Source organism: Oncorhynchus nerka, linkage group LG18, assembly GCF_034236695.1.
Source record: "Oncorhynchus nerka isolate Pitt River linkage group LG18, Oner_Uvic_2.0, whole genome shotgun sequence".
NCBI classification, from domain to species: domain Eukaryota; kingdom Metazoa; phylum Chordata; class Actinopteri; order Salmoniformes; family Salmonidae; genus Oncorhynchus; species Oncorhynchus nerka.
The window spans coordinates 40,878,306-40,901,799 of record NC_088413.1 but is presented as its reverse complement, the minus strand read 5'-3'; the positions used below and the strand labels follow the sequence as shown (position 1 = coordinate 40,901,799).

Sequence of the window (23,494 nt, the reverse complement as noted above, 5' to 3'; positions counted from 1 at the left end):
TTGCTGCTATGGTTAATTAATTTGAAGGGTAATCAGTTCCTACCTCTCCATCTCAGTGCACCAGAGAATGTCCTCCTTCTCGTTCATGAAGACAGGGAAGTGCTGGTCTTTACCCTGCTTAATGGAATTAGAGCGAGTGGTGATGGTCCTCACTTTGCCAAACTGAGGGGAAACCAGGAAGTGCACACACTAAGTGGCTGGTGCATAAGAATAGGACAATAATAAGTATTGTTTACGGACCAAATTGCCCACATGACCAAACATTTCATTTGAAAGTTCAAAAAAGGTACTTACACTCAGTTTGTTTCTACACGGTTTGAGTGCATGTACCTTGAACTAAGTTATTCAACTGAATGAACTACACAATTTACATGTTCGGCCAATTTGGTCTACGCCAGAACAGCAAAAGCACAGCTCCAATAAGAAGCCAGACATATATAACTGACCTTCGCTGTTCTGCCATGCTCCAAACAATCCTGAAGGTCCAGTCTGTCAGTGCACATGGCAGTCAAGGGTCTGCAGAGGAAAAGAGAGGGAAAGGTAAGGGATGTGTGAAACGAGAGAGCGAGAGAGATGGAGAGAAAGAGAGAGAGAGACAGAGCGCAAGAGAGAGACAGTGAGGGCGAGAGAGAGAGAGACAAGAACGCAAGAGAGAGACAGTGAGGGCGAGAGAGAGAGAGACAAGAACGCAAGAGAGAGACAGTGAGTGCGCGAGAGAGAGAGAGAGAGACAAGAACGCAAGAGAGAGACAGTGAGTGCGAGAGAGAGAGAGAGAGAGACAAGAACGCAGAGAGAGAGAGAGAGAGAGAGAGAGACAGTGAGTGCGAGAGAGAGAGAGAGAGAGAGACAAGAACAGTGCGTAAAAGGTGATTATGATTCTTTGGTTACGGAGTTTGACTGGCTCAGGAACTAGCCCAGGTGTGCGTTGCTTTAGGCTGGCTGTTGCTTCCCTCACCGTTCTCTCACCAACCTGTTCATGCCAGGCAGGTTCCCCCAGAAGTAGCGGGCGCGGTGAGCAGCAGACACCTCCTTGGCATCGATCATCACCGGGTTACACTGGCAGGGGGAGACGAGAGGTTTATTTAACCTTTATTTAACCAGGAAAGTTATTGAGAACATATTCCCTTTCACAAATAATAACCTCAAGGATTTTATTGAAGTAGTGGAGATAAGAGAGAGATTCTCATACAATGTTTAAATGAACTGCTTAAATTGTTCCCTCATAACCTAACCAGTATATTGACAGCATGCACTGTGAATTACCACCACAAGTTGGTATTCATCCAAAATGTATTCATATTCCAATAGTTAAACATTTACATGACTAATGTACAGTTTGTTCTCTTAGATGTTATACATTCTCTGTAAAGGAACAAACCTCTAGAAAGCGAGAGATGTCCCTCTTGTCGCTGACACCCATGGCCACCACATTCTCAAAGAGCCAGAAGAACGGCCGGTTGTCGCCCTCTTTGGGCCGAGCCTCGTGCAGCAGACGGTAGAACTCAAAGAACAGCCGACCAGTGCCCTCTACAGGAGAAACAGAGAAGGACGTGCATTTAAAATTCAGCTACAGGACATAACTCGTCACCGATCACAGAACAAGTGATAAATGTACAGGTTTGTTACCGACCATAAAGACCCTTCCTAGCCGGGTTGACAATAGAGAGGTCGTTACATGGACTTCCACCAATCACTAAGTCAAAGGGGCCCCACTCGTGTAACTGTACCAAGGGAGAGAGAAAACAGGAAAAACAATAGGAGAAAGGAGGACAGGAGATAAGTCAAAATCGACAGATTATCCAACTAAGAGATACTTGTTATGGTTTAGAGGTTGAAGTAATGTTATATGAAGTGTCTTTGTAATGGCCCTAGCTGAGGCACCTTACAATCTTTCTCAATTGGAATATCCTTATTGAGATTGTGGTTGGGCGTTGGTCTTTGAGCCAGGTTATTGGGATTCACAGGCCGTGAGTGACCTTGCATTACTCTCATGATACATGACATGATACTCACATGTTTGCGCGTGACGTTCCTCACGTCGCCCACGTACATGATGCGTCCCTGATGCCTGACGATGCCCACCGTGACGGAGTCCTCACACACCTCCGACGCCACATAGCGTTCCACCTGGATACCCAGCTCCTTCAGCACCAGCAGACCTAAAGGTCAGAGGTCAAAGTGGAAATAGGTCAAACGGTAGCATGTTTTTGGTTCTTTTGAAAGGACTCCATGACTCCCTCGTCAACAGTGGCAATTGTTGCGGAGTGGATTTTCCTGGTTAAATAAAGTGGATGGTCCTATTGACATAATGATTAACTTGAACTTGGTGAACTGAACTGAATAACACCCTACAGGTGAGACAATACTGAAGGCCTGGTCTAGCCTGAGGCACACTATTAATCATTTATTTTTTACAGGAGTGGGAATTCCCACTTCTTTTGTATTTTTGTGCGGTTTTATTGAACAGATAGGGAAGTGAAAGACAGACAGGAAAGGTATGAGAAGTGCACTGCTAGACAATATGGTTAAACAGCATGCTGTGTGGATTAGTTTGCTATCTATCTATCTTTATAGCAATATACAGTCAGCCTAGTTTGTAGTCATGAGTTAGGAGGACAGTCCCGGTGAAACCTGAGACAGACGGGAAACTTTGTACAGACAAGAGACAGAGAAGTTCAGAGGGTTTTGTGTCAAGGAGAGGTGGGAAGAGGGGGAGGAGGAGAGAAGAGGAAAGGAGATTCCCTTCAAACCTGTTGCTATGCCATCGAACAGTGACAGGACACGTATGGGTTGTCTCTTCTCTGCCATGACTGGAGGGTAAAGCTTTGGTGGTTCCTGTGATACAACACAGAGAGAGAGAGAGAAATTATGGAGCTAGTATTTACCCAGAGAGAGCCGGGAATGACGTCAGCTGTCTCTACCGGTTGAAACCCAATTCGTAGAGCCCCAGAGCCGTGATAGTCTGCCTGCTCATTATTTACATATTTAGGAAGCTTGTTGGAGCTCATTTGGCTCTTTTAGAGGCGCGGACGTGCTGTGTCACGATGGAACACAGACTAATTGTGTCTCTGTGGCTGTGAACTTTGTAGCGAGCTTGAAACATAGTACTGAGGCACTACTCACAAAATCTTGGTCATGGTTATTAGCGAAGAAGTGCTGTAGACGACAGGGCCAGTCAGTGCGACGCTCCAGCAGGCCGAACACTCCCTTCTGTCCCTTCTCACACATGTAGCAGCTCCAGGGATCCTCTTTAATAGCTATCTGTGCTGCACCTGGGCCCACCAGCAGGTCCACACACTCCACACAGAAACACCTGGAGAGGAGAGCTGTGTTACTATCCTGCTAGACTCTAACGCCCGCACAGCCACATGGGCGCACATAATCACATACACGTAAGATCGAACATACGCACGCACAGCGTACACACAGACACACTTATGCAAACAACAATGACCGTAAACACACACACACACACACGAGTGAATCCCAACAATAATGAACTTAGTTAGCATAAGATGAAAGCACCGTCCTCACCTGCAGCAGTTGTTGTTCCCGCACATGAGCACCTCTCGTCCCCCACAGCAAATAGTGCAGTATGACTGGTAACCATCATCATCATACTGATATGCACATTCTAGAAAGCAGTTCTGGGACACAGCAGTGGAGAAATGATTTGAGCTTTGAGATTTTGTCGTGTCGCTCTAGAAAGTTGAATCCACAAGTAAAAATCAACTATTCTCCAATTATTGTTAACAGAACAACAAGTAACAATTCGAAATACGCTACTCAACACGTGTTTGGGTTTTGGTAACAGAGAGCTTTTAACGCTAGAAAAGAAGAGCGAATCATGTGGACACCAAACTAATTGACATTTTTTAAGTAATTTCCCTCCCCCCAGTCTTTGACTTGTCCTAAATAAGTCTATATAAAACACACTGTCATTGTTAGAATCTTAATGAGCAGAATTACTGTTATAGGCAGTTTTAGCAGGACATGTCATTTCCCCCCTCATTCACCACAAGGCAGCTTACGCAGCTGCTGGCCCATTGAAACTACACCTAAACTATATTGTAACTAATTTCACACATATAATAATAGAGTTAGCCTAAAGACAAGATTAAATGGACAAAAGTCTGATGGGTGACAATTACTACCAATTGTCAAATTGTACATGAACAGATGGACCAGTACAGCTTGAAACTGACACAGAGGCAGGGAAACGGGAGCGCCAAAATCAAATCCCCCAACAGAGTCACATGCAGCTAAGACAATTTGATTTCTATATAGTATCAGAAAGAGCCGATTCTGCAGTTCCTAAAACACTTACCTTTGTCAAAAAAAAACTAAAAATATTTAAGGAGGTGAGCTCTATTTCAATATATCACTTTTTTCCAAGAATAACCGCTGCTCCATGCGTTCAACGTGTGAGCACTCGTGGCAGCAAAATACAACTTAAAACATGTATTTTCTGTTCTTTTGAAATGCATTTTCTTATTTCCATAATGTTTCCTAAGACCTGTCAAAAGGAAATAATGAATGTAACTGTTGAATGGTTGTGGTTTTTAGTCATTTTTCATTTTTACATTATAGTCTACAGTAACATTAAATAATGAAAATGCTATTGAGCTAACGTAGGCTAATGTGATTAGCATGAGGTTGTAAGTAACAAGAACATTTCCCAGGACAGACATATCTGATATTGGCAGAAACCTTAAATTCTTGTTAATCTAACAGCACTGTCCAATTTACAGTAGCTATTACAGTGAAAGAATACCATACTATTGTTTGTGGAGATTGCACTGTTACGAACTTGAAATTGTATTAATAAACCAATTGGGCACATTTGGGCAGTCTTGAAACAAAAGTTTGAACAGAAATGCAATGGTTCATCGGATCAGTCTAAAACTTTGCACATACACTGCTGCTATCTAGCAGCAAAAATCTAAATTGCACCTGGGCTGGAATAATACATTATGGCCTTTCTCTTGCATTTCAAAGATGGTACAAAAAAAACACAAAAAAAATTCTTTATATTATCTTTTTCCAGATATAATGTGTATATTTGCCTACATTAATTTAACATTTCCACAAACTTCAAAGTGTTTCCTTTCAAATGGTAACAAGAATATGCATATCCTTGCTTCAGGTTAGAATTGGGTAGGATTTTGGTTATATAATTTTAGACATATTTTTAAAAAAGGGGCGGATCCGTAAGAGGTTAAAATAAGGCTTAAAGCAGCGCTGGAGCCTAAGAGGGTGAGCTAGACCTGGCCCATATATATCAATGGAAAAGCTAGTCAGTTGCACAACTGAATGCATTCAACCGAAATGAGTCTTCTTCATTTAATCCAACCCCTCAGAATCAGAGATATGCAGGGGGCTGCCTTAATCAGCGGCATTGGCGTCCGGGGGGCAATATAGGATCAGGTCCTACCTGTCCATGTAATCATCTCAGAGTAGGAGTGCCGATATAGGGTCAGGTCCTACCTGTCCATGTAATCATCTCAGAGTAGGAGTGCCGATATAGGATCAGGTCCTACCTGTCCATGTAATCATCTCAGAGTAGGAGTGCCGATATAGGATCAGGTCCTACCTGTCCATGTAATCATCTCAGAGTAGGAGCGCCGACATAGGATCAGGTCCTACCTGTCCATGTAATCATCTCAGAGTAGGAGCGCCGATATAGGATCAGGTCCTACCTGTCCATGTAATCATCACAGAGTAGGAGCGCCGACATAGGGTCAGGTCCTACCTGTCCATGTAATCATCACAGAGTAGGAGCGCCGATATAGGATCAGGTCCTACCTGTCCATGTAATCATCACAGAGTAGGAGTGCCGATATAGGGTCAGGTCCTACCTGTCCATGTAATCATCTCAGAGTAGGAGCGCCGATATAGGATCAGGTCCTACCTGTCCATGTAATCATCTCAGAGTAGGAGTGCCGATATAGGATCAGGTCCTACCTGTCCATGTAATCATCTCAGAGTAGGAGCGCCGACATAGGATCAGGTCCTACCTGTCCATGTAATCATCACAGAGTAGGAGCGCCGACATAGGGTCAGGTCCTACCTGTCCATGTAATCATCTCAGAGTAGGAGCGCCGATATAGGATCAGGTCCTACCTGTCCATGTAATCATCACAGAGTAGGAGCGCCGACATAGGGTCAGGTCCTACCTGTCCATGTAATCATCACAGAGTAGGAGCGCCGATATAGGATCAGGTCCTACCTGTCCATGTAATCATCTCAGAGTAGGAGCGCCGATATAGGATCAGGTCCTACCTGTCCATGTAATCATCTCAGAGTAGGAGCGCCGACATAGGATCAGGTCCTACCTGTCCATGTAATCATCTCAGAGTAGGAGCGCCGATATAGGATCAGGTCCTACCTGTCCATGTAATCATCTCAGAGTAGGAGTGCCGATATAGGGTCAGGTCCTACCTGTCCATGTAATCATCTCAGAGTAGGAGCGCCGACATAGGATCAGGTCCTACCTGCCCATGCAATCATCTCAGAGTAGGAGCGCCGACATAGGATCAGGTCCTACCTGTCCATGTAATCTGATTCATTGTGATCCAAAAGGCTAAACCGATCATCCTGCTTGAGAGGCTTGATACATACACCCCCAGATCTACAGACTTCATGGCCTTACACCTAGCCCTGACTCAATAGCCTTAATGGCCTCCTCTTCCCTCCTTACCTTACAGCTCTGGCACATTCCTCCAGCAAACAGAGGGTGTTCACGGGAAACATTCAAACTTCCACAGGAGATGCAGATGTCTGTGGAGAAAGACAGAATGTAATCGGTGCCAGCCAGAGATGCAGTGGCACGCAAATAAATGGGTAAACCCTGACCGCCGATCAAGATACGCGACTTTAGCATAATAGGTGCACTATACACAAAATAAAAAAAGGTGTGTAAACAACACGTATAAACATTTACCCTCCACTAAAACCACTAGGCAAGCCAACTGGAGGTTGAACCCCCCCCCCCCCCCCCCACTGCTTTGAATAGCCTTGGATTCAATAGGAATATTTGAACAGCCGTGAGAGGACTGTACATTTCATAAGGAAAGCTAATATGCTTTGAGGACTCATATAAAATAGCCAACTCTCTTTCATTCGCTGCCTACTGAACATGACCCTGGCTGCCTGAACACAAGAGACAGACCACTTACCTTCTATGCTTCTGCATTTCTGTCTCACTTCATACACAAGTCTCTCTGGAAATGCAGACCGGAGAGAGAGAGACAAAACACGGTTTCAGATTCAGGATATGACTTGAACGTTTGTTGCTATGCTATCTTTGCAGATGACATCTTCGAGAGAGAAAAAAGCTGCAGACATACCCCCTCTCACCCCTACTTCACCATTTGCTTTTAAGACATTACATGTGTTTTTTTTTGCCAATATAAAGTGTTGGGCTGAGTACATTCATAGCACATAGATAAGAGATACATAACATTTACCAGATACATAACATATAACACCTACACTTGTTAACAGAATTGACCATGTTAACCCTAGTACTAAGCACCTGCTACCCTGTCTTTCACAAACAGTCTCTCTTTCACTCTCACACACACCCCTTAGCTAAACCTCCCTGAGGGGGAGGGATATAGAGGTCACAACCCCTATTTAACCTAATACAAAAAAGCAGGCCTACCTCTCGTCCCCTCGTCAATCATCTCCTTGACCTTGGGTTTCTCGGCTGCAGTGCTTTTGCGAGGCTTTTTGGCTGGAGGGGGCGTGTAGGCTGCCGCCTCTGGCTCCACCCACACGTCAGGGTACACCTCCTTATATGGGTTACGCTCCTCTGGTGGGCGGGGACAATAAACAATAAACAAGTCAGATAACCAGACTCTTGCCAAAAGACTACCAAAGACAGGTAGGGGAATGCTGGATAAAAAGGGTGGAATTGATCTGGCAACTGAAGGGACATTCCCCTACCATTGGGCCCTCGAGCCCCACAACAATACTTTCGTTGTTCGCTGTAACACGGACAACAAAATGTCTTTATAAATGTGTTTTTGTTGTTGTTGTCACATACACCAGATAGGTGTAGTGAAATGTGTTGTTTTACGGGGTCAGCCAAAGTAGTATGGCACCCCTGGAGAAAATTAGGTTTAAGTGCCTTGATCAAGAGCACATCAACAGATTTTTCACCTTGTCGGCTCGGGTATTCAACTAGCAACCTTTTGGTTACTGGCCCAGCGATCTTAACCACTAGGCTACCTGCCTGTTATAAGCTCCTCTTGCCTTTCGGTAAATCTAAACTTCGGTGATTTCCCAATGTATTCCAGTCCCTCCAGGATTCCGCGATACTGCGATCGCATAATTCAATGCAAAAATCAACCAATCAGCGCATATTATGCGACAGCGCGCAATGTTGACCAACCCCCGCACTTTTAGGGCATAAAAGGGTCCAATCGAAAGCGGGTTTGTAATTTTGACCAATTACTGCACTGTCACTGTGGAAAATGGCCCAAATCCAAACAAGTCAACAAAGTGTTTTCCCCCTAGCCTGTCAGCGTATTCACATATGGGTGATTGTTGATAGCTGACAGGCAGTACAATGAACAGAAATCAATCTCATTTGCCAACAAAAATAACAGATAAACCGTGCGAAACGATTTCCAAATGTTTTTGGAAACAAGTTGAAAATGGACAATAAACAGTAACTTCGAATCAGCAAAGCATATGAGAATGTCAGAACAGTTCCCACAGCAGCGGCAGATCACCATGACTGAAGTGGTAGCAGGGAAGACTGTGGCAAGCGCTGAAAGAATCAAGGTGAGTGGCGTTTTACTCAAACTTTCACTCCGCTGACCTTGGCTTTAGTAGGGTGTTCGGCACTCTGCTCTCCCCTGTCTAACCTTGGCTTTAGTAGGGTGTTCGGCACTCTGCTCTCCCCAGTCTAACCTTGGCTTTAGTAGGGTGTTCGGCACTCTGCTCTCCCCAGTCTAACCTTGGCTTTAATAGGGTGTTCGGCACTCTGCTCTCCCCAGTCTAACCTTGGCTTTAATAGGGTGTTCGGCACTCTGCTCTCCCCAGTCTAACCTTGGCTTTAGTAGGGTGTTCGGCACTCTGCTCTCCCCAGTCTGTCTAAAGCACTGAGTGTAATTTGTCAGCTTTTCCGTTTTAAACTCTCTGAAAAAGTTAATACGGAGGACGAAAGCACAATCTTTCTGGATAAAAAAACAAACAGTAATATTGTTTTAAAAGTACATATCAACCGCAATACACTATTTTTACGTTTTCCGTTCTTTATCTCCCTTACGACCCGTTAAGAAAAAAATCACAATCTCAATTATTTTGAAGACAATTTATGTGAAAGAAATATCAATCCTCAAATGGAAAGCGATTGATCAGCTTTGAATCACATTTTTTTTAGAGAGAGAGAGAGAGAGTGTGAGTGGGAATGGGAGGTGCATCTCGTGTTGATAGCAAAGCCCCAAGCCTGATGGAGAGGAGAGGTGTGTGTGGGAATGGGAGGTGCATCTCGTGTTGATAGCAAAGCCCCAAGCCTGATGGAGAGGAGAGTGTGGGAATGGGAGGTGCATCTCGTGTTGATAGCAAAGCCCCAAGCCTGATGGAGAGGAGAGATGTGTGTGGGAATGGGAGGTGCATCTCGTGTTGATAGCAAAGCCCCAAGCCTGATGGAGAGGTGTGTGTGGGAATGGAAGGTGCATCTCGTGTTGATAGCAAAGCCCCAAGCCTGATGGAGAGGAGAGTGTGGGAATGGGAGGTGCATCTCGTGTTGATAGCAAAGCCCCAAGCCTGATGGAGAGGAGAGTGTGGGAATGGGAGGTGCATCTCGTGTTGATAGCAAAGCCCCAAGCCTGATGGAGAGGAGAGTGTGGGAATGGGATGTGCATCTCGTGTTGATAGCAAAGCCCCAAGCCTGATGGAGAGGAGAGTGTGGGAATGGGAGGTGCATCTCGTGTTGATAGCAAAGCCCCAAGCCTGATGGAGAGGAGAGGTGTGTGTGGGAATGGGAGGTGCATCTCGTGTTGATAGCAAAGCCCCAAGCCTGATGGAGAGGTGTGTGTGGGAATGGAAGGTGCATCTCGTGTTGATAGCAAAGCCCCAAGCCTGATGGAGAGGAGAGTGTGGGAATGGGAGGTGCATCTCGTGTTGATAGCAAAGCCCCAAGCCTGATGGAGAGGAGAGTGTGGGAATGGGAGGTGCATCTCGTGTTGATAGCAAAGCCCCAAGCCTGATGGAGAGGAGAGTGTGGGAATGGGAGGTGCATCTCGTGTTGATAGCAAAGCCCCAAGCCTGATGGTGAGGAGAGGTGTGTGTGGGTGAATGTGAGTGAATCATGACAGAGCTGTTTGTTCAGGGAAATAAACTAAATTGAGGCACTTTAGATGTTTCTAATTGTTTTTGTATGATGTATTCTGCTTAAAATCGTCCTAAAACTGAGCACATTACTTTTTTATTGCTTTATATGAAATTAACATGAAAAAAAACAACCATTTTTAATTTTTTTACCTTTATTTTACTAGGCAAGTCAGTTAAGAACAAATTCTTATTTTCAATGACGGCCTAGGAACAGTGGGTTAACTGCCTGTTCAAGGGCAGAACGACAGATTTTGTACCTTGTCAGCTCGGGGATTTGAACTTGCAACCTTTCGGTTACTAGTCCAATGCTCTAACCACTAGGCTACCCTGCCGCCCCATTGCCAAATGTATCGCAGAATTTCATAAAAGTTCCCGCTAAATCAAGCATTTTTGGCCACAGTAATCATATTCTCTACAATTAAATGGCAAATAAACATGAAACTTAAACTTACCTTCTGGTGGCTCTAGGCCCTTGGGCCCGGTGGGTTGGAAGCCTGTCTTAGCCCACTCTATCATCTGTTTGCTCTGTAGATCCACTGACTTGGAGGTGTCCGTCTCATCGCTCTCCGGACAGGCTATAAATGCTTTGCCTGCTCGGGTGCTGGCCACCTGCAGAGGGACATGACCGGTCATTGTTGTCATCTTTTCATCACCTGTATGTACAGTCAACTCTGACATTATTGGCACCTCGATAAAGATGAGCAAAAATGACTATAGAAAAAAAATAATAGAAACACTTATCTGTATTGTATGCTAATTTTGAAATGATATTATTTTATACTTAACAAGTCATACCTTTTGTCTCTCAAAAAGAATAGGGGTCAAAATGATTGGCACCCCTGTTTTCAATACATTTTTCTAAAATGTTTTATGAGTTGGAGAACACATTGGGAGTGATCTTAGACCAGTCCTCCATACACAATCATTCCAGATCCCTTATGGACGGCCCTCTTCATTTCAAACCCACAGGTTTTCAATGGAGCTCATCAAAATCCAGAAAGAAATGGTTAACAGACCACAAAAAAATTAAATAATTGCCAAATCAGTTTCCCGGACTTAAACTCAAACCTGTGGGTTTGAATTGAAGAGGGCTGTCCACAAGCGCAGACAACGGATATCTGGGAAGATTGTGTTTTGGAGGACTGGTCTAAGATCCCTCCCAATGTGTTCTCCAATCTCATAACACATTATAGAACAAAAGCTCAGTGCCGTAATCCTCGCACGGGGAGGATGCACAAAGTATTGATAACAGGGGTGCCAATCATTTTGATACCTATCCTGCTGAGAAAATACATTATTAAACAACCCCCCCCCCCCCCCCCCGAGTCATTTTATTAGTATAATAGAACATACTTTTACATATTTTTTTGATCACATACTATTCAGTATTTAAAATATACAGTCTTTTTTTGCTCTTTATCAAGGATGCCAATCATTTTTGGAGGTGAATGTACGAAAATACACTGAGTGTTCAAAACATTAGGAACACCGATCTAATATCGAGTTGCACCCCCTTTTTCCCATCAGACCGGCCCCCAATTCGTTGGTGTGTGGACTCTACAAAAGCCTTCCACAGGGATGCTGTCACATGTTGACTCCATTGCTTCCCACAGTTGTGTCAAGTTGGCTGGATGTCCTTTGGGTGGTGGACCATTCTTGATACACACGGAAAACTATTGAGCGTGAAAAACCCCAGCAGCGTTGCTGTTCTTGACACTAACCGGTGCACCTGGCACCTACTACCAAACCCGGTTCAAAGGCACTTCAATATTTTGTCTTTCCCATTCACCCTCTGAATGGCAAACACACACAATCCATGTCTCAAAAGTCTCAAGGCTTAAAAATCCTTCTTTAATCTGTCTCCTCCCCTTCATCTACACTGATTGAAGTAACATCAATAAGGGATCATAGCTTTCACCTGGATTCACCTGGTCAGTCTAAGTCATGGAAAGAGCATCTGTTCCTAATGTTTTGTACACTCAGCAGGTATTATCAGCCTCAATCATTACTACAGAGCAGACCTTCTCTGAGCAATTTTAGAGGACTTGAGGCCCTTTTTCAACAGTCTATCATTTTGAAAGGTGCTGACTAGCAGTATCTTTCAGCACACAAAGCTGCTTTACATGACATTATCTCAATCCAATTACAACCATTAAAAACAGATTGACGTAGTTTCAACCAGTTTAGCCCGCTGTGATTGGACGGGACTTGACCGAACGCTGCAAACGAGACATAATGAAACGTAGCCCAGTACTTACCTGAAGCACCTCATAGATGGCTTTCTTATACATGGGCTGCTTGCTGTAGGTGGGCTGGTGGAAGGCGTTGGAGAAGGAACTCAAAGGCAACAGTTTCTCTACACACACCTGTAGGAAAAAGAGTAGGCACAGACGAACAACTGAACTTAGAAATGTCTCATTTCATTTGTTTTCATTTGGTGGAAAAAGAAAATTAAGTTTTAATGGGTCGTGTTCAGTAGGGCACATGGTAGCAAAATATTTTAAAACGGAAACCAAAAATGACTATTCCTTATTGGACAATTAATCCAGGTAGTCCTTCCCAGTTCCATTCTGTTTTCATATGTTTGGTTCCTACTAAACACAACAGTGGTGTGCTGTTTTACAGTTTTTCCTCACCACAGAGAATTTTCCATCGCCGAACCACATGACCCATCGTGTCCCCTCGGCAGCTCGGCTGCGTCCGGTCATCCACCAGGAGACAATACGACCAGGCCACCAGGAGAACCCCCTCAGCTTCCCCCACACCAGCTCCCCAATGCTGAAACCACGCCCATCCTACAAGACAACAGCAACAGTAAGCAACAACACCAGGAGAACCCCCTCAGCTTCCCCCACACCAGCTCCCCAATGCTGAAACCACGCCCGTCCTACAGGGATGAGATCATCACATATACATACTGACTTGCCTAGTTAAATAAAAGGTTAAGTTATAACACATTTTTTGATTAAATAAATAAAAAAGCCCTCGTCAATCTACACACAATACCCCATAATGACAAAGAGAAAACAGTTTTTTAGCAAATGTATTACAAATTTAAAAAACAGAAATACCTTATTTACATAAGTATTTCAGACCCGAGCTCAAAACTCGAATTTGAGCTCAGGTGCATCCTGTTTCCACTGATCATCCTTGACATGTTTACAACTTGGAGTCCACATGTGGTAAATTCAATTGATTGGATAACATTTGGAAAGGCACACACCTGTCTATATAAGGTCCCACCATTGACAGTGCATGTCAGAGCAAAAACCATTTACATTACATTTACATTTAAGTCATTTAGCAGACGCTCTTATCCAGAGCGACTTACAAATTGGTGCGCTCACCTTAAGACATCCAGTGGAACAGCCACTTTACAATAGTGCATCTAAATCGTTTAAGGGGGGGTGAGAAGGATTACTTTATCCTATCCTAGGTATTCCTGAAAGAGGTGGGGTTTCAGGTGTCTCCGGAAGGTGGTGATTGACTCCGCTGTCCTGGCGTCGTGAGGGAGTTTGTTCCACCATTGGGGGGCCAGAGCAGTGAACAGTTTTGACTGGGCTGCGCGGGAACTGTACTTCCTCAGTGGTAGGGAGGCGAGCAGGCCAGAGGTGGATGAACGCAGTGCCCTTGTTTGGGTGTAGGGCCTGATCAGAGCCTGGAGGTACTGAGGTGCCGTTCCCCTCACAGCTCCGTAGGCAAGCACCATGGTCTTGTAGCGGATGCGAGCTTCAACTGGAAGCCAGTGGAGAGAGCGGAGGAGCGGGGTGACGTGAGAGAACTTGGGAAGGTTGAACACCAGACGGGCTGCGGCGTTCTGGATGAGTTGTAGGGGTTTAATGGCACAGGCAGGGAGCCCAGCCAACAGCGAGTTGCAGTAATCCAGACGGGAGATGACAAGTGCCTGGATTAGGACCTGCGCTGCTTCCTGTGTGAGGCAGGGTCGTACTCTGCGGATGTTGTAGAGCATGAACCTACAAGAACGGGCCACCGCCTTGATGTTAGTTGAGAACGACAGGGTGTTGTCCAGGATCACGCCAAGGTTCTTAGCGCTCTGGGAGGAGGACACAATGGAGTTGTCAACCGTGATGGCGAGATCATGGAATGGGCAGTCCTTCCCCGGGAGGAAGAGCAGCTCCGTCTTGCCGAGGTTCAGCTTGAGCTTGAAACCAAGCCATGAGGTCCAAGGAATTGTCCGTAGAGCACCGAGACAGGATTGTGTCAAGGGACAGATCTGAGGAAGGGTACCAAAATATTTCTGCAGTAATGAAGGTCCCCAAGAACACAGTGGCCTCCATCATTCTTAAATGGATGAAGTTTGGAACCACCAAGACTCTTCCTAGGAGCTGGCCGCCCAGCCAAAAACCAAATGGGCACTCTGACAGAGCTCCAGATTTACTCTGTGGAAATGGGAGAAACTTCCAGAAGGACAGCCATCTCTGCAGCATTCCACCAATCAGGCCTTTATGGTAGAGTGGCCAGACAGAAGCCAGTCCTCAGTAAAAGGCAAATGACAGCCCGCTTGGAGTTTGCCAAAAGGCACCTAAAGGACCATGAGAAACAAAATTCTCTGGTCTGAAGAAACCAAGATTGAACTCTTTGGCCTGAATGCCAAGCGTCACGTCTGGAGGAAACCTGGCACCATATTTTTCAACGGCAGGGACTGGGACACTAGTCAGGATCGAAGGAAAGATGAATGGCGCAAAGTACAGAGAAATCCCTGATGAAAACCTAGTCCAGAGTGCTCAGGACCTCAGACTGGGGTGAAGGAACACCATCCAACAGGACAACGACACTAAGCACAGCCAAGACAATGCAGGAGTGGCTTCGGGACAAGTCTCTGAACGTCCTTGAGTGGCCCAGCCATAGACCGGACTTGAACCCGATTGAACATCTCTGGAGAGACTAGAAAATAGCTGTGCAGCGATTCTCCCCATCCAACCTGACAGAGCTTGAGAGGATCTGGGAGAAACTCCCCAAATAAAGGTGCGCCAAGCTAGTAGCATCATACCCAAGAATCAAGGCTGTAATCACTGCCAAGGCAGTTCAACAAAGTACTGAGTAAAGGGTCTGAATACTTATGTAAATGTGATAATCCAGTTTTAAATCGTTTTTATAAATTTGTAATTAAAAAAATATTTGTTTTGCTTTGTCATTATGGGGTATTGTGTGTAGATTGATGAGGATTTATTTTTTAGAATAAGGCTGTGACGTAACAAAATGTGGAAAATGTCATTGTGTGTCTTGTGTTTACCTCGTACTCAGGCTCAGTATCAGCTGTCTTGGGTGATGTCTTGTCACCCCCTGCCATGGCGACAGGTTCAGGTGTGGTGGCCACCGTCGGGGACGCTGGGTCCGTGGGCTGCTGTTGTTGTTGTTGTTGTTGTTGCTGCTGCTGTTGTTGGTTGTGTGTGATTACTGACACTTCTTCTTTCTGTTGTGGCTCAGGCTCCATCTCCTCATGGTCCTCCATTGCGTTCATCACTGACACCAGCAGGGCCTTTTTCTCTGCCTGAAACACCACAGAGGAAAAGGAGAGGTCAGTTCTCTCTGCCTGAAACATACTCAGATAGACCCCAGGCAGGGGACATGTCAATCTAATATAATATGTATTCCATTTAGCAGATACGTTTATCCAAAGTTACTTACAGTACATTCTTAGAAAAAAGGGTTCCAAAATGGTCCTTCGGCTGCCCCATAGTAGAAGCCTTCTTGGTTCCAGGTAGAACCATTTTTGGTTCCAGGTAGAACCCATTTGTGTTCCTTGTAGAATACTCTGTGGAAAGGGTTGTACTTGGAACGCAAAAGGGTTCAACCTGGAACCAAAAAGGGTTCAACCAGGAATCAAAAAGGGTTCTCCTATGGGGACAGTCAAAGAGTGTAGTGTAGTTTTTTCTAAGAGTGTAGTGTGTGCACAGAATTACATATAGAAACCACTTTCTATTTAATAGGATCTGTGTGTCAGTACATACATTATTTGTATGGGTGGCCAAGTTTGAAACGAAGCCACAACTCTGACATTGTAAGTGCCATGCCCTACACACTAAGCTACAAAGGGATCGTCATGTACAGTTCAAAACATTTAAAATACTCTCGTGGAGTAATGTCAATCAGAAATCTTCTGACAATAACCCATGTAATGAAACACATTTCTTAATGTGTTTTATACTGAACAAAAACATAAACTAAACACAACATGTAACGTGTTGGTCCCATGTTTCATGAGCTGAAACAAAAGATCCCAGAAATGTTCCATACGCACAAAAATATTATTTTTCTAAAATGTTGTGCACAAATTTGTTTACATCCCTGTTACTGACCACTTCTCCTTTGCCAAGAAATAATCCATCCACCTGTCAGATGTGGCATATCAAGAAGATGATTAAACAGTATGAAGATTTGTCGCACTACACAATGCCACAGATGTCTAAAGTTGAGGGAGCATGCAATTGGCATGCTGACTGCAGGAATGTCCACCAGAGCTGTTGCCAGAGGATTTCATGTCCATTTCTCTACCATAAGCCGCCACCAACGTCACTTTAGAGAATTTGGCAGTACATCCAACTAGCCTCCGAGCGGTTTGCTCATGTCAACGTTGTGAACAGAGTGCCCCATGGTAGCGGTGGGGTTATGGTATGGGAAAACATAAACTACGGACAATGAACACAATAGCATTTCATCGATGGCAATTTGAAAGCACAGAGATACGAGATCCTGAGGCCCATTGTCATGCCATTCATCTGCTGCCATCACCTCATGTTTCAGTATGATAATGCACGGCCCCATGTCGCAAGGATCTGTACACAATTCCTGGAAGCTGAAAATGTCCCAGTTCTTCCATGGCCTGCATACTCACCAGACATGTCACCCATTGAGCATGTTTGGAATGTTCTGGATCTACGTGTACGACAGCGTGTTCCAGTTCCCGCCATTAACCAGCAACTTCGCACAGCCATTGAAGAGGGGTGGGACAACATTCCACAAGCCACAATCAACAGCCTGATCATCTCATTGCGAAGGAGATGTGTAGCGCTGCATGAGGCAAATGGTATTCACAGCGGATACTGACTGGTTTTCTGATCTGTGACCAACAGATGCATATCTGTATTCCCAGTCATGTGCAATCCATAGATTTGGCCCTAATTTATTTATTTCAATTGACTGATTTCCTTATATGAACTGTACCTCAGTAAAATCTTTGAAATTGTTGCATGTAGCGTTTTATATTTTTGTTCAGGGTACATCCTGTGTAAACATTATGCTAACCTGTATGAAGGTAAAAGGAATCCAAAATACTTCAGTGTCCAGCACTAGCGACTGTTCGCCAGCGACTGTTCAAACGCATGGTGTACTTCCTGTCGTGTCGAGAGAACTGCTATCTGCGAACCAATACCTAAATCAAACGTTATCTGTGTAGCTAGTGGCTCCTGGCAGTAGAGGAAGAGTTCACTGGGTTTGTGGTACCTGACACTGAAACATTAGGTCAAACACACAGAGGACGGGCAAGCCGGACCCAGACATGACTTAAGCCTCTCACACCAAATCCCCAACAGCTGCACTCATCCTACTGTAGTCTGTCTCTCTCGGTTTCTCTCTCTCACTCTCATACACACACACACACGTGAATGCCCTTCACAGCTGCACTCATTCCATCGCTCTGGTCCAAAATCTTTCTCAGGTTTCTCTCACACGCAAGTGTGTGTGTATGTGTAGAGGGGTAGGGGGCAGAGGAGGGAGAGGAGAGAGAGGGCTGGGAACAAACCCTAAACCCCCATCTCAGCGGTCTCGCTGTGCCTCTCGCCCTCCATACAGTAGGCCCCGAGGGGGTGAGGGTGGGAGGGCATGGGGAGGGCCAATGTGGCAGAGCGGAAACATGTGGTGTTCAATCAAGAGGCTCTACTCTAGTTTATAAATATCTTCTGTAGAGTAGAAGTAGTGGACGACTGCCCGGTTCAAAGCCCTCCTCAACCATATGTGTTAGAGTTGGCTTAGCTCCTAGAATGCAGGCAGCCGGGGATGAGGTGTGTATAGGAGAGAAAAGGTGTTTGTTTGTAAAAACACTGTTTTTGTCTAACTATGATATAATTAACTTTTTTACTATGGTTTGATGAACACATGAGTCAGGGGATGAGCAGAGCAACCTGAATCAAACACCGATTCAAACAAACTTCTGAATCAAACACACTGATTCAAACACGGATCCCACAAACTTCGGAACAGAACACTCTGATTCAAACAAATTGATTCAAATAAAATCTCAATCTATGATCTATTTACAGTGATAAAGTTTTACTACATTGTCTTGTGCAGCCAAAGAATTGAGTTGGTGCCAAGAGCTTTCATGCCAAGTCAAATCTGTTAATACAACTCTACTGTGTTTACAATATGGCACAACAAAGGAAACTGTGCTAATCAAAGGGAAGAAATGTAAAAGTAACTAAGTTCAATCGGTTTCAGACTCATTGCTAATGTAGTAGGCCATCTGGTGGGACAGTAAGTAAGCATACCACCCTGTATCCCACTGCTGGCTTTCCTCTGAAGCTACACAGGGTCGGTCCTGGTCGGGAGACCAGATGCTGCTGGAAATGGTGTTGGAGGTCCAGTAGGGGGCACTCTCGTCTAAGGAGATCCCCAGGGCAGTGAAGGGGACATTGCCCTGCATATGGCGCTGTCTATCGGATGGGATGTTAAAATGGGATTCCTGACTCACTGTTGTCGCTCACGATCCCATGACACTTGACGTAAGAGTAGGGGTGTTAACCCCGGTGTCCTGGCTAAATTCCCAATCTGGCCCTCACACCATCATGGCCACCTAATCATCCCCAGCTTCAAATTGGCTCATTCTACCATCCTGTAATTCTCCCCCATCTTACAAGTAAAATAAGGGTCAGTAAGTTCAGGGGGGATTTCAAAGAAAGTGAGGAAAATCCTGTAGCCTAATGTGGTGGTCATTTTGGCAAATTTGGGGGAGTAACTGCTCTCTCCGGGTTGCTGCTAGTGGGTTATTTATCTTCAAAATCAATGGAAAACTGACTCTACCAAAGTCTGGTGGGGGAGGAGTAGAGTACAGGGGCTATAAGAACCAGATATCTGTCTCTGGCCTTTTTCCCCAGTTGTAAATGCCCCCTTTTGAGGGCCTCTCTCTCGTATGAGTGCAGCTACACCAGGCAGGCAGCCTGCAAGACTGGCTCTCTAGAGCAAAGGAGGTAGTAGAGAGAAGAGACAAGGCAGTATTTATCATCTAGACACACTGCCACTGACAAACTCAGAAATAGCAGCTAGCAGCACCTACAGCGACTTCAAGAAGCATTCACACTCCTGGTCTTTTTCCACATGTTGTTGTGTTAGCGCCTGAATTTAAAACGGATTAAATTAAGATTTATTGTGTCACTGGCCTTTTTGTCACCCCATAATATCAAAAGTGGAATTACGTATTTAGTCATTTTTACAAATGAATAAAAACTGGAAAACTAAAATGTCTTGAGTCAATAAGTATTCAAATCCTTTGTTATGGCAAGCCTAAATAGGTTCAGGGGTAAACAGTCACATAATAAGTTGCATGGACTATGTGCAATAATGGTGTTTAACACTATTTTTTTTATGACTACCTCATCTCTGTACCCCACACATACAATTATCTGTAAGGTCCCTCAGTCGAGCACTTACAAAGTTTAACGGCTGTGATAGGAGAACTGAGGATTACATTGTAACATTGTAGTTACTCTACAATACTAACCTAAATGACAGAGTGAAAAGAAGATCGCCTGGACAAAATAAAAAAATATTCCAAAACATGATTCCTGTTCCAACAAGACACTAAAGTAATATTGCAAAAAATGTGGCAAAGCAACTGTGGCAAAGTGTTATGTTTGGGTAAATCGAATATAACTCATTCCTGAGTACCACTCTCCATATTTTCAAGCAAAGTGGTGGCTGCATCATGATATGGGTATGCTTGTAATCGTTAAGGACTAGGGAGTTTTTCAGGATAAAAAAATTAACGGAGTGGGGCTAAGCACAGACAAAATCCTAGAGGAAAACCTGGTTCAGTCTGCTTTCTACCAGACACTGGGAGATTAATTTGCCTTTCAGCACGACAACAACCTAAAACACAAGGCCAACTTTACACTGGAGTTGGCTTACCAAGAAGACAGTGAATGTTCCTGAGTGGCCGATTACATTTGCTTGAAAATCTATGGCAAGACTTGAAAATGGTTGTCTGGCAATGATCAACAACCAAGTTGACAGAAATTGAAGAAATTTAAAAAGAATAAGGGGCAAAATTGTACAATACAGGAGTACAAAGCTCCTAGAGATTTACCCAGAAAGACTCACAGCTGTAATCGCTGCCGGTGATTCTAACATGTATTGACTCAGGGGTGTTAATACTTATGTAAATTACACATTTCTGTATTTCATTTGATACATTCGAAAACATTTCTAAAAACATGTTTTCACTTTGCCATTATGGGGAATTGTGTGTAGATGGGTGAGAATTTAAAAAATGTCATACATTTTGAATTCAGGCTGCAACACATCAAAATGTGGAATAAATCAAGGCGTATGAATACTTTGAGGACACAGTATGTGCCATGTCAGAGATAACCACAGAAAATGACACCATGCATGGATGCTAAAAAGAAAACCACTCTATTTAGTAAAAGTATCTACTTGCTAGGAAATGGTGTAGCGAAATGCCTGTGCTTCTAGTTCTGACCGTGCAGTAATATCTAACAAGTAATCTAACAATTCCCCAACAACTACCTAATACACACAAATCTAAAGGGATGGAATAAGAATATGTACATATAAATATATGGATGACCGATGGCCGAGCGGCATAGGCAAGATGCAATAGTTGATATAAGATACAGTATATACATATAGTAATGTAAGATATGTAAACATTATTAAAGTGTCATTGTTTAAAGTGACTAGTGAGTCTCAATTGTAGGCAGCAGCCTCTCTGAGTTAGTAATTTCTGTTTAGCAGTCTGATGGCCTTGAGATAGAAGCTGTTTTTCAGTCTCTCGGTCCCAGCTTTGATGCACCTGTACTGACCTTCTGGATGATAGCTGGGTGAACAGGCAGTGGCTCGGGTGGTTGTTGTCCTTGATGATCTTTATGGCCTTCCTGTGACATCGGGGGGTGTAGGTGTCCTGGAGGGCAGGTAGTTTGCCCCCGGTGATGCGTTGTGCAGACCTCACTACCCTCTGGAGAGCCTTACGGTTGAGGGCGGTGCAGTTTCCGTACCAGGCGGTGATACGGCCCGACAGGATGCTCTCAATTGTGCATCTATAAAAGTTTGTCAGGGTTTTTGGTGACAAGCCACATTTCCTCAGTCTCCTGAGGTTGAAGAGGCGCCGTTGTGCCTTCTTCACCACATTGTCTGTGTGGGTGGACAATTTCAGTTTGTCTGTGATGGGTACGCCGAGGAACTTAACTGTCCACCTTCTCCACTACTGTCAATGGGTGACATGTCTGGTGAGTATGCAGGCCATGGAAGAACTGGGACATTTTCAACTTCCAGGAATTGTGTACAGATCCTTGCGACATGGGACCGAGCATTATCATGCCTAAACGTGAGGTGATGGCAGCGGATGAATGGCACAATGGGCCTCAGGATTTCGTCACGGTATCTCTGTGCATTCAAATTACCATCGAAACAATTCAATTGTGTTCGTTCTCCGTAGCTTAAGCCTGCCACTACCATAAACCAACACCACCATGGGGCACACTGTTTATAACGTTGACATCAGCAAACAACCACACAACGCCATACATGTGGTCTACGGTTGTGAGGCCGGTTGGACGTACTGCCAAATTCTCTAAAACAACGTTGGAGGCAGCTTATGGTAGAGAAATTAACATACAATTATTTCAGTCAGCATGACAATTGCACAATCCCTCAAAACTTGAGACATCTGTAGCATTCTGTTGTGTGACAAAACAGCAGATTTTAGAGTGTCCTTTTATTGTCCCCAGCACGAGGTGCACCTGTGTAATGAGCATGCCGTTTAATCAGCTTGATATGCCAGACCTGTCAGGTGAATGGATTATCTTGGAAAAGGAGAAATGCTCACTAACAGGGTTGAAATACACATTTGTGCACAACATTTCTGGGATCTTCTATTTCAGTTCACGAAACATGGGACCAACATTTTATATTTTTGTTCAGTGTACTGTCTGTACCTGGGTGTGATTGCAATATGGGTTAGTTTAATGGTGAAAAAGCCTTCCATTCCTCTGACTGACTTCCTGACTGTGGACATATTGAGGACACAATAGAAGGGAAACTTCTCACGTCCCTGTAGTTCTGTACACCATGATACCCACAGCGCAACTACATGGTGATAGACTGCAAAGTCAGGCAATAAGAACTGCTACTCATTCATAGACTGGCTCTGTTACAGTTTCCATGTATGTGTACTGTACACCAATGGCTATGCTTTTCTTACTTATACCAAGGGCTATGTTATTACTGCAGTAACTACAGTGTTACTACAAAGGCATAAGAGCAGCTTCATGTCTAGTGTTACCAGATGAATTAACTAAAGGGCTGACCTAGTCATTTGTCTCACACAACGTCCTCCTACACAACTGCACATTGTCTTGTGGAATTATATCTATCTGTATACTACTATATGACAGGCTGGGTTTTGTATTTGCAAAGTAATAGACACAACCATCCATTTTCCACACGTGAAGAAATCAATGGAGGTTCCCGGAAGAGATGTGAGGTAGCATTCTAGTTCACAGACGTTAGGATCAGAAGATCCTGAACTGTGATCCAGAAAGCTGCATTCAGGTCGGAATTGAACCCCTTAAAATGCCTCCACACACAGATTAAGAGAGCAGAACCACGTGTAGCAATAGAATTCATTAGCTCAGATCTTTGCCTTTATGCCCGACAATGGCTGTGTATTTTTATTACTGACCCGGGGGGGGACGCACACGCAGAGCCCCCCCCCACCACCACACAGCGGGTCACACATCCAGAAAGACGCCACCTGGTCCCCATTGTATTAGGTCCTTTTAGGAGACAATTAGGAATATTACAGGGTCAGTCATGAATATATAAACATAGTTCGCTATGAATCCACAAGTGGCATTCTTAAAACTGCCTCCTGAGGAGCTTGGTTAAATGG

At 44.4% G+C, this 23,494-nt stretch overlaps 1 protein-coding gene across 6 annotated transcripts in view; it reads right to left on the bottom strand.

The window, feature by feature from the left end:
* Positions 1-23,494, bottom strand: part of LOC115145935 (DNA (cytosine-5)-methyltransferase 3A-like) — a 52,164-nt gene that overhangs the window by 2,253 nt on the left and 26,417 nt on the right. For 2 of the 6 annotated variants that reach the window (XM_029687614.2, XM_065004095.1), the window contains 16 exons: positions 15,602-15,859; positions 12,984-13,142; positions 12,606-12,713; positions 10,800-10,956; positions 7,667-7,816; positions 7,179-7,223; positions 6,701-6,780; positions 3,535-3,647; positions 3,124-3,313; positions 2,751-2,835; positions 2,014-2,159; positions 1,631-1,721; positions 1,379-1,527; positions 956-1,056; positions 447-516; positions 44-162 (listed from right to left, as the gene is read on the bottom strand). In XM_029687614.2, the coding sequence (XP_029543474.2) occupies positions 44-162; positions 447-516; positions 956-1,056; positions 1,379-1,527; positions 1,631-1,721; positions 2,014-2,159; positions 2,751-2,835; positions 3,124-3,313; positions 3,535-3,647; positions 6,701-6,780; positions 7,179-7,223; positions 7,667-7,816; positions 10,800-10,956; positions 12,606-12,713; positions 12,984-13,142; positions 15,602-15,829 (1,991 nt within the window). In that variant the 5' untranslated portion in view covers positions 15,830-15,859. Of the gene's footprint in view, positions 1-43; positions 163-446; positions 517-955; positions 1,057-1,378; positions 1,528-1,630; positions 1,722-2,013; positions 2,160-2,750; positions 2,836-3,123; positions 3,314-3,534; positions 3,648-6,700; positions 6,781-7,178; positions 7,224-7,666; positions 7,817-10,799; positions 10,957-12,605; positions 12,714-12,983; positions 13,143-15,601; positions 15,860-21,407; positions 21,505-23,494 lie in introns of those variants that run through there. The other 4 variants (XM_065004094.1, XM_065004090.1, XM_065004092.1 and 1 more) reach the window with 4 other exon arrangements.